Raw genomic sequence first — 14,720 nt, 5'->3', positions numbered from 1 at the left:
CGGCAAAGTGGGCAAGCAGCTGGGCCGCAACCGCATCGTGTGCCGCGTGGTGGAGATCAAGCGGCCCTTTGGCGTGACCATGTACCGGCTGCGGAGCGGAGCTGGAGTGGTGGAGGGTATGCATCAGGCCAGCAGGCTATCTAAGGCGCCACCCAGCCTGGCCAGCGAGCTGACCTTCAGCGGCACGGCGCAGCGAGGAGTGCCTGTGGTGTCTCTCAATGTGGCGATGGCGGCGCAGCCCGGCGGCGGCAAGGCAGCCGTGCGCTGCGGCTGCCGCGGCGCCTGCACCCGGAACTGCAGCTGCAAGAAGAATGGTGCGCGGTGTGGGCGGCACTGTGGCTGTATAACCGGTAAGGGTGGCAATTGCACGAACCATTGAAGAAGTGTGCCTTGTACGCTTTGCCGTCTCCGCTGGAAGGTGCTGCCGCCTGTGGCGGCTTCATATTTCCTGTTCATTTCTGTTGTTCGGTCTCTCTGTTCGTGTTGGTTGGCTTGTAAGAGTTGTATTTCTGACGCTAGAGAGGTGAGATGACAGCGGGAGCGTTGAAGCGTGCATGCCATCACGTGTGCAAGCAGCCCCGCTCCGCCCCGCTCAACCCTCAAACATGGCTCTATGGGGTCAGTTCACGTATGGGAGGGGAGCGCCGCGCGGGCTGCCAGGAGCGAGCGGGGGCGGGGGTTGCCCAATCGGGAGGGTGCCACATCAGGGGGCAACACATGACCATCCCCTTACGACCAAACGTCACTGCGTGCACCAACATGCGTGTATCCGTGCCAGGCTTGGATTTTGGGGTTCAGGACTGCCGCCGCCTGCTGCCTGCCCCCAGCCCGCTGCAGGAGGTGCTTGTGCCCGCCTGCGCAGCAGAACTCCCCATCACTCTGTGGTAACACTAAGAACAATGTTGTGGAAATCTGGACTGGGATGCCATGGGGAGGGCAGGCCTCTCGGATGGGTTGGCCTTCCTGCCGGCAGGCGGCGGCGCCGCCTCACGACAGATGCGTAGGGAAGGGTGCTTGCCAGCTATATCACGAGGGCCACCCACTAGTACTTTAGCTCGCCACGGGGTACTCAGGTGGACTACCGATTGGTTTACACACCATCTTCCAATTCAGAAGGTCAAAACTGTTTTCTCATCGACGGCGGGGCGGCGCCACCTGGCGTCCAGACATGCGCAGCACGACCCAGCCAACCTCACCATCCTCACCTTCAACCAGTGGTACCCGTGAGTCATTCTTCTTCTTGACCTGCCATCGACAAAGACATTGGGGGACGAGATCGATGGGGACCTCTGTCGCGGGCTTGGTGAACCTCGGAAACACATGCTTCATTTCCGCCACTCTGCAGGTGTGCGCATGTGCATCAGCAGGGACGCGGCGGAAAGGCAACTCTTGCATTCCTTGCCAACTCTTCGCATTCCCTGCTGTGTGCCAGGCCCTGGCCAGCTGCCAGGCCCTAGTGCGGCACCTGGAAGATACCCTCAACTTCCTAGCAGCGAGCGGCCCCGCCCCCGCTGCCGCCCCCGCCCCTGCTCCCGCCCTGGCGTCGGCGCTGCTGGACGTCCTTCGCTGGCTGCAGCCGCAGAGCGGCAGCGTGGCGCCGCGCAGCGTGGCGCCACGCGCCCTGCTGCGCGCCCTGCTGTCCAGGTTGCCGCATGGCGTGCTGGAAGCTGGGGAGGAGCAGGATGCGGCAGAGGCGGTGGAGCTGCTGTGCGGGCTGGTGGAGGAGGAGCTGCAGGCGCAGCTTGTGCGCAGCGTGCGGCACCAGCTGGCAGCGCAGGCATCCCTGACCGCCATCCAAGCCGGCCCCAGTGGGCAAGCAGAGGCAGCGGTGAAGGTTGGGGCACCCACCGGCTCCGGCGGCAGCTGTGGCCTGGTCGATGGCGGCTCGGCCGAGGCGCCCAACAAGGCCAGCAGCAATGGCAGCGCGCCGACGCCAGGCGGCAGACGCATCCCGGATGGACTGCACAACGGCATCCAGAGCAGCACCTTGACGGATGGTTGCCACAAGAGCAGCAGCAGCAGCGGCAGCGAGCCCGCGCCTGGAGCGCAGCTTACCCAGCCAGCCGACGCGCGGCAGCCCGAGGCGGAGGCGGCGGCGCGGGCGTGCGGCGCCGGCCCGCCGCTGCCAGACCCTGTGCTGCACGCGTGGCGCCGCCGTGCGCGGCTTCCGCTGCGGGGCGCCAACGCCCACGAGCTGCGCTGCGCGCGCTGCCGCCACCGCTCGCTGGTGCAGCTGAGCCCCTTCTGGGTGCTGCCGCTGGGCATCTCGGTGCGGCCAAGCGCCACGCTGCTGGGCAATGTGCCGGCGGCGCCAGACGCCAGCCTGCAGGGCAGCCTGGCCGGGTACTACGGATACGAGGCGGTACTGGGGTGGCACTGCACGCGCTGCTCCCTGGCCGCCAGCTTCCAGGCAGCCGACGCGGCGACGGCCGCAGCAGCGGCAGCGGCGGCTGTGGCCCAGCACCAGCAGCAGCAGAACGACAGCGAGGCGGAAGACGGCGAGCAGGCGGCGGCTGCGCCGGAGCAGCCAGCTGGGGGCGCGGCTCCGGCAGGTCCGCTGCCCGCCGAGATGCGGCGCCTGAAGCAGGTGCTGGCAGATGGCGGGCAGCTGGTGGAGAGCGAGGCGTATGCAGGGATGCTGGCGGCGGCAGGTTAGCTGGTGGGTTGGCGGGCAAGCCTGTGGTGCAAGCAAGTTTCCGTAGCGATGCAAGCAGCGTTAATGTTGTCTGGCATTTGAACACACGGAAGGATCCATCCCAGTGTGCGCCCCTCACCGGCCCCACCTCGCCTGCTGCAGGGATTGCTTTCCAGCCCCGCCCCAGCGTGGCAGCCAAGCGCACCGTGGCGGCCCAGCTGCCGCGCGTGCTGTGCCTGCAGCTGCGCCGCGGCTTCTGGTCGACCGCAGGGCACGTGAAGGTGACAGGGAAGGTAGCATTCCCCACCCGCCTGCAGCTGCCGCGCAGCCTCGTGCCGATGCTGGGGCATGACTGGGTGGGCGCCAAGGCGAGCGACGGCGGCGAGGCGGCAGCCGCGGTACCGCCGCTGTACCACCTGCGGGCGGTTGTGGTGCACGTGGGGGGCCTGGCAGGCGGGGGGCACTACACCGTGTACCGCTGCCTGGACGCGGCTGGTGATGGCGGCTGCGGCGGCGGGAGCTGGGTGAGCTGCTCGGATGAGGTTGTGCGGGCGGCGGAGCTTGGGGAAGTGCTGGAGGCCGAGGCCTCGCTGCTGCTGTATGAGAGCTGTGGTGGTGGCGCTTTGCCGCCTGTGTAGCCGCCCGTACGTGAAACTGCTTGCAGCATGAATGGGTTTACACTAAAGGCAGGCAGGCAAGCAGAGAGAAAAGCAGGCAGGAGCAAATCACAGGCCGGGCTGGATCACGTGTCCTGGCGGGGGCTGCCACCCATCAGTCAGGGGGCTCTGCCGAGCGCCTGCCTCACGGCGGGCGCCCACACTGGGTTGCCAGCCTGCCGCTGCGCCAGGAATGCCGCTGCCGCGGGGCTCAGGCCCGCAGTCGGCACCGCGCCCTGCTCCCGCTCCACCGCTCCTGCCGCGGTGGCGACGCCACGGCGCCCCTTCTTGCTGCTGCCGGCCAGGCGGTGTCTGATGCTGTTGAGCTTGCGGGCCGTGCCCAGCGCAAAGGAGCCCCCCATCAGCGCCGCCCGCGCCTGCCAGCTGAGCCGCTTCCAGGCCAGGCTGGTGGCGGTGGTGGCTGCCGCCGCCGCTGCCTTCTTGATCACACCTTGGACGGGGGCACCCATGTGTGAGTGAGCTGGGGTGTGTGCTGGTTGGGAGCGTAGGTTCTCTAAAGGTTGGTTTAGCTGGGAGGAAACTGAGCTGGACAGATTCTTTTGAAGAAAGGTGAGACTGGAATTGAAAATATGTCAACAAATTTCAGCAGATCTAGGGTAGGTGTCGAGGCGCGTCGGTTCAGCCGTGGGCGGCGCTGGCGGCGTTGCCGCCTGGCCCCGCCACCGAGGCGGCCGTGGCAGAGCCGGGCTTGGTGGCGGAGACGGCAGCCGCCTGGCCGTCCGCCTGGCTGATGGCGGCGCCGCCGTCGGCATGGGACACGGCTGTGCCGCCATTGGTGGCCACAGCGGCGGCCAGGCCGCAGTGCTCGGCGTATGCCTGGGCGCTGCTCTCATCATCCTCCGCCTCCAGCTCCAGCTCCGCGCACTCGGTGGCGTTGTAGGCCTGGGGGAGGCAGGGGTGAGGTTTGTGTGAGGCAGAGGGTGGGCACCTGTCGACAGCAGGTGAGTGTAGGCGCAGCAGCTATGTGTGCAGGGCAGGCAGGCTGGCCCCGCACACCGCGGTATCGTCAGCGCCCGTCAGGGAGTCGGCGTCAGCGCTGTCTTCAGCAGCAGGGGCCGGGGCGGGGCTGAAGAGGAACTGCACAGCAGGTGGCAGGAGAGGAGGGAGGTGAGCGGGCATCATCAGGCGTCAGCCAGAGTCCTGCTCATGGCGCAAAGCAGGCAAGCTCACCGGGGTTGGTGCTGGCTGTGCGCTAGCCTGTGCGGCAGCGGTGGCGGTGCCGGATCCTGTGCTGTCTGCGGTGGCGGCGGCGGTTGCAGAGGCGGTGGCGGTGCTGGTGGGGGTGGGTGCTGCGGCCGTGGGGGTGGGTGCTGCGGCTTCTGTGGCCGCTGTGGAGTCGGGAGTTGCGGGGGAGGCGGCGGGCGCGGGCTGGGGGCCGACAGCGGCGGTGTCGATGGGTGCTGCAGGCAGGTGTGGAGGCAGGCAGGGTGTGTGAGGTGCGCCGGCTGGGCGGAGGTTCTTGGCTTGAGGCCCCAGGGCAGCAGCAGGCAAGCCCCAGCCCCAGCCCCAGCTGCTGCTTCCGTCTTGCAACCCACCCGGGTTGGCGTCAGCCACAGCCTGCGTGGAGGCGTCGGGGTCCTGGGCGCAAGCTGCGGCCGCCATGTCCACGCCGCAGTAGCCGCACGTGTAGCGGCAGTAGCCCTTGCTCACCAGCCAGCACATCTCGCCTGCGGCAGGGAGGGCGGCAGCGCGGTCAACCAGCGGATCAACATGGGCACAGCAAACCCACCGTCCAGCCAGCCCTCCCCGCCAGCGCCACTCACACTTGCCCCACTCCTTCTGCTGGGCGCATGAAAACTGCTTGGTGGGCGGCATGTCGTCGTCAGCGCAGGTCGGCTGGGATGCGGCATTGGCGGGGATGGCCTGGGTGGCGGCCGCCGGCTGGGCGGCAGGGGCGGGCTGAGTGGGGGCGGCGCCGGCCCTGGCCACTGCAAGCAGGCAGGCAGGTGCGGCAGCAACGCTGGGTGAGATAGGAAGCGAGCCAGGGGCGCAGCTCGCTGGCCTGCCGCCGGTCAAACATTGGTCAACACGGCCGCCGACCTTCCCACCCGCACCGGCGCTGGCGCTGGCGCTGGCCCTGGCCGAGCCGCGGGCGGAGGCAGAGGCTGTGGCAGTGGCTGAGGCGACCTGGTGTAGCTCGCGGGCCGCCAGCGCGGTGGGGCCGGCGGCCGCCAGCAGGCAGGCCAGGGCCAGGGCGAGCGTCTGGGGGCGGGTCATTGCGTCTGTGGGCGAGGAGGAAGGGGAGGAATGGGCGGAATGGGGGCGGTTTACCTGTAGCTCTATGGGAGGGAGCTGGTAGGACCTGTTGTGCCTGGCGCGCATGGGACAGCTGTCACCAGCTGGCCGCATCAGACAAGCCCTGTGGCAGCTGCGAGCATCCAGGGAGCCCTGCTTCGGCTCTTCAATCGAGGTGGGAGGAGAGGGCGAGGGAGGCTGGCCGCCGCCGCTTTGAGCTAGCGGAGGTGCAGCCGCCGGCTACGGCTGTGGCAGCGGCCGCCGCTGGTGACGCTTGCAGGCTCCCTTTCAATCTACACGCCGATCCTTCTGTACAGCAACTTAAATGGCATGCGTCAGTATATGTATGCCAATGTATCAACCAACAGTGAACGCTTCATGCTCTAGAGCGCTCTGCATGAAACAGCGCTCAATCAAAAGGGCTCTCAGAGGAAACTTCCGCGCGCCAGGTCAGGACCTCTAACAAAAGCTGAAGGAAATGAAGATGGATCCAGATGCATTGATTGATGAAATGGGAGGTTGCAAGGGGTCGGTCTGAGATGCCAAGCCAGAAAAACAGTCAAAGCTGACTGCTCGCCGCATTCCAGAGGCCAGACCCGGCACGTCAGGCGGCTTGCAGGGGGGCCAGCAGGCCGCTGCGGGCATCGTACTGCATGCCGCGCCGCTGCACCCAGGCCCCGAAGACGGCGCGCTGCTCGGCGGACGACCGCCCAAACACGCCCGCCATCTCCACGTATTGCACGGCGAGGCCGCGGTTGACCAGGCGCATGATGCCGTCCAGGCTGACCTGCCTGCACCTGTCCACGCACACGAATGCCAGCGCGGGGCAGCCGCCGCCCAGCAGCGACAGCGCGTCGTCGGTGATGGCGCTGGAGGCCGCCGAGAAGAACTGCAGCGCCTTGCAGTGCTGGGCGAGGGCCAGCACGCCCCACTGGCCCCACGCGCGCGTGTAGTTGAGCTGCAGGCTCTGCAGCTGGCGGCCGTAGGCGGCGGCGATGGCCGCCAGGCCCGCGTCGCCCACGCGCGTGTCGCTCAGCTCCAGCGCCGCGATGCGCGGGCAGCACGCCACCAGCTCCCTCACCAGCTCATCCGTCACCGACCCCAGGCTGAACGACTCCTGGCCGCTGCTGACGGAGAAGGCCTCCAGCAGCGGGCAGCTGCGGATGAGGGCGCGCAGGCCGTCCAGGTACACGCCACCGCCGCACCACTCCAGCGCAAAGGTGTGCAGCGGCGGCCGCTCGGCCGCCAGCTGCTTCAGCCCCCAGTCGGTGATGTGCAGGCAGCCGTGCAGCCTGCGGCAGGCGTGGGCAGCAAAAGCAGCTTGGTGGGGTGCGGCAGCTGAGCTGGGGTGCGGCAGCTGAGCTGGGGCATGGCAGCTGCAGCGAGTGCAGCATGGACTCATGTGCTTGCAATGCCATGAAGCATTCAATCCATCCAGCAGGAGGCACGGAGCGGCACCGGCACCTTGGCGCACCTGACGACTTGCAGGCGCGGCGAGTGGCGCGCAATGAGCGCCAGCACCCCGTCGGTGAGCAGCTCCCGCGCGATGGGGCAGCCGCTCCCAGCATCGAACTCTGTAGCAGCATGCGGGCTTGGGGCAGCAGGGTGAGGCACCGTACGGCCATCGTAAGAGTGCATGGCAGAAAGAGCAAACCAGCGGCAAACGGCGGATCGAGCAACAGCATGGCAGTTCACAACCAACACAATGCACCGCCCTGCCTCACCTGTCAGCTTGCTGCCCCACCACCTCTGTATGCTGAGGCACAGCGCCGGCACGGCTGCGTCAGAGTGCCGGGCGCCGCTGCAGGCACAGCAGAAGGTGGCGGCACGGGCGGTGACTGTGCGGACCGCCGGCGGTGCACGGTAACCGAACGACCGGACTGCAGCAGGATCGCTCATTAGCACTCACCGTGTGGCCGATGCCCAGTCCAAGCAGCGCCAGATGTCTTCAAGTGACTGAATGGACAAGCGCCACTGCTTGTTGACCACGAAAAGGGCCGCTGCTTGCGCCTGCACCGTTCCATACACGTCCCTGGCTGATGTGGTCACGATCAGCTTGGAGAGGAGGTCCGTGCAGTTGAGCACCTCCGCCTGGGCGCCTTCACCCGAGCGAGAGGCCTGTAGCATGGCTGCCCACTCGTTATACTGCCGCATGGTGCCCTCCAGCAGCTAGCCTCGACAATTGGCTGTGTCGGAAGTGCAGAAGAGCACTCCCGGAACATCACTCCTGACTGCCTCTTGGGTTTCCACCCTGTTGGCGGGCAGCTGGCGGCCCCGCATCAGGGAGGTGCACTGACCTGCGTGCTGCAGCTGATTTACACAGCTGATCACATCAGACCGACACAGCTTCTACACTATACTAGATGGCAGGAGCTGCAAGCTGTACACATGAAGCGTGCCGAGCCCGGTCAACAGGTGGGGTGCCGCATCGCCCCGCTGGCGGCCCACCCCAGCCCTGCCGTCCGGCTGGCTGGCTCGAAATGGCCGCTGCTGCCGAGCAGAAAACAGGCCCTCCCTCACTTGTCGTACGCATCCATCTCCTCCCACACCATCTGCCGCACCGCCGCCTCATCCAGGTCCTGCTCCTCAAAGTCAAACTTGAACACGCCTGCAAGGGTTTGTTTGGTGGGGGTGTGTGGGTCAAGGCAGACAGGCATGTGCAACACATCAGGCGGGCGCACTCTGCAAACCAGGAAGCAGTTGCCATGCCCGCCAGGGATGCATCCAAGAGCTGGCAGCCGGCGCGCTGCATAGCAGTACTACCACGCCGCCACCGCAGCAGCACGCCAGCGCACCCGCCGCCGCCGGCTCCGCCGCCTCGTCGTGCAGCTGTGCCAGCCAGGGGTGCGCCAGCGCCTGCTCCACCGTGATGCGCCGCCGCGGGTCGAACTGCAGCATGCGGCCCAGCAGGTCCACCGCCAGCGGGCTGGCACCCGGGAACAGCTTGGCCAGGTCGGTGCGCTGCGGGGGTGGGGTGGGGTGGGGTGGAAGAGGGTGGCAAGGGAGGGTGGGCAGGTAGGGGCAGTGGACAAGACCACACATGACGCGAGTGCTGGTGAGGGGGGCGGAGTTGGGGGAGGGCCAGCTGCTGCCGGCTAGCCCACTGGTCGCCCCAGGCTGCCAGGCATGCCATCGTCACAGTCCCCGCCACACAGCGACGGCTGGCTGCCCGCCCGCGCGCCCCACCTCCACTTGCGCCAGCGCCTTGATGTATGCGCGGGCCTTGGGGGCGGAGATGAAGGACAGCTCGTCGTCGCTGGGCGTGCCCAGCGTGCGGATGATCAGCTTCAGCTGGTCGATGTAGTCCTTGCCCGGGAACAGCGGCTTGCGGTGCAGCAGCTCCGCCAGGATGCAGCCCACTGCGGGGAGGGGAGCCAGGGGCGGGCGTGGCGTGGGTGGTGGCGTGGGGCTGGCGGAGGTGCGGCAGCACAGGGTGGGTGCCGGGTGCAGAGGTGGTGGGCAGGGTGGCGGTGTGCCTGCCTGTCGGCCCCGCCCATCCCGTCGAGCCGCACCCGACCAGATGTCGATGCCGGCGTCGTACGAGTCGCAGGACAGGAGGAGCTCGGGGGCGCGGTACCAGCGGGTCACCACATACTCCGTCATGAAGTTGTTGCTCTCAGTGCTGCAGGACATGCCTGGGGCGCATGCGCTTGAGGGGCACAGCGCCGGGAGGGGTGCCGGCAGGATGAGGCAGGGGTGAGGAGCGGGAGCGCCCCTCGGACTTGAGAGGCTCCGCAGCCAGCCAGTGGGCGGGGTTGGGGTGCCCGCTGGTCTGCCGGCTCCGCCCTTTCCAGAACCCCGCCCACCCTCGCCCCAGCCCCTCTCTGGACCCCCTGCTGCCCCGCACCTGGTGCGCGCCAGCCCAAAGTCGCAGATCTTGAGGTCGCAGGTGGCGTTGAGGAGCAGGTTGGAGGGCTTGAGGTCGCGGTGCAGCACAGAGGCGGAGTGGATGTACTTGAGGCCGCGCAGCACCTGGCGGCGGGGCGCGTGGTGGTGGGACGGGAAGGAATGGTCGGCGTGCATTGGGATGTGCCGGCGCCATGCAGGGTTCAGGGAGCTGGCACCAGCTGCGTGTGTGTGCAGCCCAGACCACCCGCCCAGCACCCCCCCTGCACCTGGTAGATGAAGTACTGGAAGTGGTCGTCGCTGAGCGGCTGCGAGGAGCGGATGATCTGGTGCAGGTCGGTGTCCATGAGCTCGTACACCAGGTACACATCGTTGGCGTCGCGCGACGCGGGGCGCATCAGGTCGCGCACAGCAATCACGTTCTCGTGCCTGCGGGCCGAGGGTTTGTGTGGCAGCATGGGCAGGAGGGCCGGCGGCAGGGGCAGCATGGGAGGGAGGTGGGCACCCGCAGCGCCTAGGCGACCCGGTTCCTGCCGAGCCTGCTGCCATTGGCACCTTGCCGCTGTTGCAACCCGGCAACTGCTGGCCATGACACCAACCCTTCCTCCCCACCACCCCCCCGTCCCATGCCGCACCTGAGGTAGCGCAGCAGCTTCATCTCGCGCAGCGTGCGCCTCGCGTCCACCAGGTTCTCAAAGGCGTTGGTGATCTTCTTGATGGCCACCTTCTCACCCGTCTCTGCGTTCTTGGCGGAGCACACGACGCCATAGGCGCCCTTGCCGATGGCCTTGATGGGCTGGTACTTCTCGTCGATCTCAAAGTTGGTGCGCCACACCTGGTAGCAGCTCTTGCCTGGCACGCTGCACTCCTTCTGCGGGGTACGGGGGTCGCGCGCGGTGGCGTAGGCAGCAGGTGTTTGTGGCCCCAGCCGACACTGCACTGGCGGCAAGCACGGCGCCGCGGCAGCGCTGTCTGCTGCGCTGCCGGCCCATGGCCCCCAAACCCCAAGCGGCTGACCGAGGCAAGCTGCGCTTGGTGAGCAGCAGTGCTGCCACGCTTGCCTGCACGGGAATGTTTTGTGACGACATGGCGGCAATGGCGCCTTGCGCGCGTCCAAACACCTCTGTCACCAGCTGGCCTCCGGGCACGGCGGCGCTGCTGCGCGCTAGGGACTGTTCAGCGGCTGTTGGCTGGGGCACAGCCCGGCTCGGGGAAGCCTAAACACGGCGTTGGGGACGGTTGCAGAACGGGGCAGCTGGCGGCGCGCCTGGCACGCTGATGATCGCGCTGCGTCGTGGAAGGGTTCTGCTTGGGCGCCCTGCTGCCGATCTGTCGGCCCCTGCTGTTCTTCGGGGCAGCCTGCAGTACGCTCCTGTCCTGCCTGCCCCGCTCTCCCACTGCCAACGCGCATTTCGCCCATTCAACCCCCCCCCGCGATTGGATCGATCGATTGCACCCAGCGGCAATGGCGGCGCAGTGCTCTCAGACGCGTGCCTTTGTGCAGGTTTGGCTTCCCTGGCCTGTCGCGCCGCCTGCAGAGCCCGCACAGTCAATTGATGCGATGCATCATGTCCAATGAGCCCCCTGCCCCCTGCAGGCAGCGGCTCCGCTGCGGCCACGTCCCGCTGCTCAGCGCCTGGCTCAGGCCCCCGTGCAGTGCGCGGCACAGGCTGGTGGGTGGATTGGCCAGGCGGTTGGGCAGCGCGGATATGGCTACACTGGTTGGGGGCCTGGGACTCTTACACTTCTGCCGCCGCTGGCGTCGCTGCAACACCCGTCTGCCCGCTCACGCCGCTCATTTGCTGTTTGCCTTGCCTGCAGGCGAGGCGCCCTCACGGCGGCAGGCGCTGCAGCTGGGCGCCGTGTTGGCAGCGTCGCCGCTGCTTGCAGGCAGCGCCAGCGCCGCCAAAGGTGGGCGGTGGCTGTGCGGGTCGAGCCGCCAGCAGGGACTGCCCCCTTGTGCTGCGCTACTGCTATGCCAGCCATCCCGTCTGCCAACCTGCGGCCCACCAGCTGCCACTGCTGCTGCCGCTCCTGCTGTGCTGGTCCCCACGCCCCGCAGGCTCCAAGGGCTACGTGCCTGTGCGGGACACGCAGGACGGCTACAGCTTCCTGTACCCCTTTGGGTGGCAGGAGGTGCAGGTGGAGGGGCAGGACGTGGTGTACAAGGACGTGATTGAGCCGCTGGAGAGCGTCAGCGTCAGCCTGGTGCCCACCGAGAAGGCAGAGGTGGGGGAGTTTGGGGATGCCAAGGAGGTGGCCTTCACGCTAGCCGACAAGGTGCTGACGGCGCCCAACCAGGAGATTGCGCTGATCAACGTGGGGGAGGTGAGCCAGCGCCCCCGCCGCGTGGAGGGGGCACAGGGCATGCACGCTGTGGTTGAAGCGAAGGGCTGGGGCGCCAGGCTCCTACGGCTACTGCCCGTCGCTCCAGTGCGGGCTTGGCGTGCCACTCTTGAGCGGCGCCCGGCAGCTGCGGCGTCGCCCTCTGCCCTCGCTCTCATGCTCCCGGCTGCCCTATTACGCGCTCTTTCGTGCAGCGCACCACCAACGGCCGCAAGTACTACGATTTCGAGTTCACGGCCAAGAGCAGGGGCTTCACGCGCCACGCGCTGGCCTCTGTCACCGTGGGCAACGGTGGGTGGGGCTGGGATGGGGTGGGCTGGCTGGTGGGCGGGTCGGAGGCTTGAGCTTGATGCTGACAGCACCATCTGCTGGTGCATGGCAGCAGAAGCGCCAGCAGGGCGGTGGACGGCGCCTGCTTGTTGTGCAGCAGACCCTTTCCTCGCTGCCCCGTTGGCGAGCCCGCTCCTTCACGCGCACACCCCCACCGCGCGTGCCGCAGGCAAGTTCTACACGCTGCTGACGGGCGCCAACGAGCGGCGGTGGGGCCGCATGAAGGACCAGATCAAGACGGTGGTCAACTCCTTCGTGGTGGACGACCGCTTCTGAGCTGGGGCACCCACGGCTGGGGCCCCTGGGCCCCAACCCACCTGCCCGCTGAGCCAGCTGCGGGCGCCTTGTGAGAGCGGCGTGCGAGCGGCGTGCGGAGAGAAGGACGGTTCACACCTCCAAACTCCAACCCTTTTCATTGTTTCCCTGCTTGATATTTGACTATTGCTGTGGAGTGCGGGCACCCCCGCGTTTTTGGTGGTGGAAGACCAAATTGCAACACCGTTTTCTGTTGGCCGAGGAGCCGTGGAGTGGTCGCGTCGCACGCAATGCTGTGGCCCTGCCCCGCCATTGCCGTGCTGCTGCCAGACAATGTGCCAAAAAACATCAATGCATTTGGAGTGGGTGTTGGTGATGCGATGAGTTCATTCAGTGCCCAGGAAGGGGAATGCGACGTGCGGCGGCTGCGCCCTGCACGACACGCTGCGACGCGGCACCGCCGTGCTGCAACTCTTGAATCCCCGCGTCCCTAATCGGCTGCCGCAATTTTTACAATGCCGCAAGGATGGAAGCGCCGAGTTGTGGAAGAGTCGGAGGAGGGTGAGGAGGAGGAGGAGATCCTGTTTATGGACGTGCCTGCAGTTGCCCCATCTACCCGCCGCCTGCGTCTGCTGCGCGCGGGCGACGAGGGCGGAGAAGCTCCCGAGGCCGCCGAGGTGGTGGACCTGACTGGCGAGGCGCCGCCGGTGCTGCCGACCCCGCAGCGCCCGCTGCCGGGCCGGCTGGTGTCTCGCAAGGCCAGCCCGCTGCTGATCAGCGCCAGGTCCACGCGCACACAGGCATCCGCCGCCAAGCGGGGGAAGCTTGCAGCTCTGGACAGGCTGCAGCGCCTGAAGAAGGGCGAGGCAGACAGCCGTCTGGAGGAAGGTGCGCCTGCCGCCGATCGTGCTCCTGCCCTGTCCGCTTACTGGGTTGTCAGTGCCCTGGGCTGCCTCCCCTGCCGCGCCTGCATGCCAGCAGCTGGCGTCACCCTCCAGGGCCGCCTGTCGCTGCCTCGCCTGCAGAGCCGAGCACCAGCGAGGAGGGCTCGGAGGGCGGGGAGCAGGAGGGAGAGGAGGGAGGGCATGCAGCAGGGGAGCAGGAGGAGGAGTCAGAGGAGGAGTCGGAGGAGGGGTCGGAGGAGGCGAGCGACCTGGGTGACTTCATTGTGGAGGACGGGGAGGCGGGGCACGTTGCGCTGGAGCAAGTGTGAGGGCCCGCCGCGCCGCCGCCTGCCTGGCTGCCCCGCTGCCACCGTGGTGCCATGGTGCCTTCCTGCAGTGCACAAACCTTATGCGCACCCCCTGGCCCGCCCGGTATCCAGGCGCGGGATGACGGCCGGCTCCAAGCTGGGCGACGACGAGCTGTACCAGCTGTACTGCCTGCTGCGCCTGCTGCGCCTGCTGCGCGCGCTGCCCCAGGCCGACAGCCTGTCCGACACGGAGCGCAGCTGCGTGGCGCGGGCGCTGGAGCTGGAGCTGGACCTTAAGCAGGCCTGGTGCGGCTGCTGGGTGTGTGGGCAGGCCTGGCTGGGCGGGGGCTCGCCAAGCCACCCGGGGGGCCCTGCGGGCCGCTTGAAATGAAGTGACTCGCTGCGGTTGCTGCTCTCTGGCCGGCGCTGGGTGCCTGTGGGCCGTGCTGATGGGCCTGCTGCCTGCTGCCCGCCTGCCCGCCCGCCTCACACCTGCCCGCCTGCCTGCCCCGTGCCGAGCGCAGCGAGCAGGCCAACAACCTGGAGGGCTGGCGCGGCTCGGTGAAGGACGGCCTGCGGGAGCGGTTTGAGGAGTCTGCTGTGGTGGAGGCGCAGGGGGGCAGCCCGCGCAGGGGCAAGCACTGCGCCTTCTGCCGACACAAAAGGTGGGAGCCCGCCCGCCTGCCCGCCGAGGCCCGCCCATCCAGCCGCCGTGCCCATCGCCCAGCGCTGCTGGCGGGCAGTGTGGATGTCGGTTGGTTGCATCCTGCGGGCTCAGCAGCCCTCTGTCTGCCGTTATGGCCTGGCATGCGGCGGTGCAGGAGGAAGAAGATCTCGATGCACACGCTGCACTTCAAAGGCCTGCGCAGCCAGGTGGCGTGGCTGGAGCCGGAGCTGGCGGATCGAGGACCGCTGGTGGAGGAGGGCCAGCCTGGGCATCAGCTGATGCCTAACGTGTATGAGCAGGCAAGCGGGTGGCGGGCTGTAGGGCTGTGCCACACGTGGGGAGGGGGAGGGGAGCATCAGCCGGCACAGCAGGTGCTGGGGCGGCGCCGCTGCTCGAAGCCGCGCTGCCGCGCCCGCCCTCCGCGCAGGAGGGAGGCGAAGGCGAGGACAGCGAGGATGAAGCCGGCAGCAGCAGCAGCAGCAGCCAGGAGGAGGAGGGGCCGGGGCCGTCGCAGCGGCGCCCGCCCTCGCAGCGCCG

At 68.0% G+C, this 14,720-nt stretch overlaps 4 protein-coding genes across 4 annotated transcripts in view; 2 read left to right on the top strand and 2 right to left on the bottom strand.

Moving 5' to 3' along the window:
* Positions 1–6,151: 6,151 nt before the first annotated feature.
* On the bottom strand, positions 6,152–7,701 carry CHLNCDRAFT_145011 (hypothetical protein; the record flags this gene model as incomplete). Its single annotated transcript, XM_005848266.1, has 4 exons — positions 6,152–6,839; positions 7,022–7,121; positions 7,272–7,348; positions 7,457–7,701. The coding sequence occupies 4 exons, from the start codon at positions 7,699–7,701 to the stop codon at positions 6,152–6,154; spliced, it is 1,110 nt and encodes a 369-aa protein (XP_005848328.1).
* A 362-nt stretch (positions 7,702–8,063) lies between these two features.
* CHLNCDRAFT_145010 (hypothetical protein) lies at positions 8,064–10,481 on the bottom strand (the record flags this gene model as incomplete). The annotated part of the gene is made up of 8 exons (XM_005848265.1): positions 8,064–8,155; positions 8,343–8,508; positions 8,734–8,906; positions 9,060–9,169; positions 9,395–9,519; positions 9,663–9,822; positions 10,029–10,264; positions 10,461–10,481. 8 exons carry the CDS (start codon positions 10,479–10,481, stop codon positions 8,064–8,066), a joined length of 1,083 nt encoding a protein of 360 aa, XP_005848327.1.
* A 979-nt stretch (positions 10,482–11,460) lies between these two features.
* Positions 11,461–12,339, top strand: CHLNCDRAFT_13502 (hypothetical protein; the record flags this gene model as incomplete). Its single annotated transcript, XM_005848457.1, has 3 exons — positions 11,461–11,721; positions 11,934–12,030; positions 12,239–12,339. Coding segments are annotated over 3 exons (459 nt in total), but the record flags the coding sequence as incomplete, so codon positions are not given.
* A 1,316-nt stretch (positions 12,340–13,655) lies between these two features.
* The window catches only part of CHLNCDRAFT_145007 (hypothetical protein), a gene marked incomplete at both ends in the record, with an annotated part of 2,931 nt that continues 1,866 nt past the window's right edge, over positions 13,656–14,720 (top strand). The window contains 3 exons of the mRNA XM_005848456.1: positions 13,656–13,822; positions 14,041–14,181; positions 14,338–14,500. Coding sequence (XP_005848518.1) covers positions 13,656–13,822; positions 14,041–14,181; positions 14,338–14,500 — 471 coding nt within the window. The remainder of the gene's footprint in view (positions 13,823–14,040; positions 14,182–14,337; positions 14,501–14,720) is intronic.

This window comes from Chlorella variabilis (genome assembly GCF_000147415.1).
Source record: "Chlorella variabilis unplaced genomic scaffold CHLNCscaffold_8, whole genome shotgun sequence".
NCBI lineage: Eukaryota > Viridiplantae > Chlorophyta > Trebouxiophyceae > Chlorellales > Chlorellaceae > Chlorella > Chlorella variabilis.
Note: the sequence above shows the minus strand (reverse complement) of the source record. Positions and strands in the feature narration are given on the sequence as shown.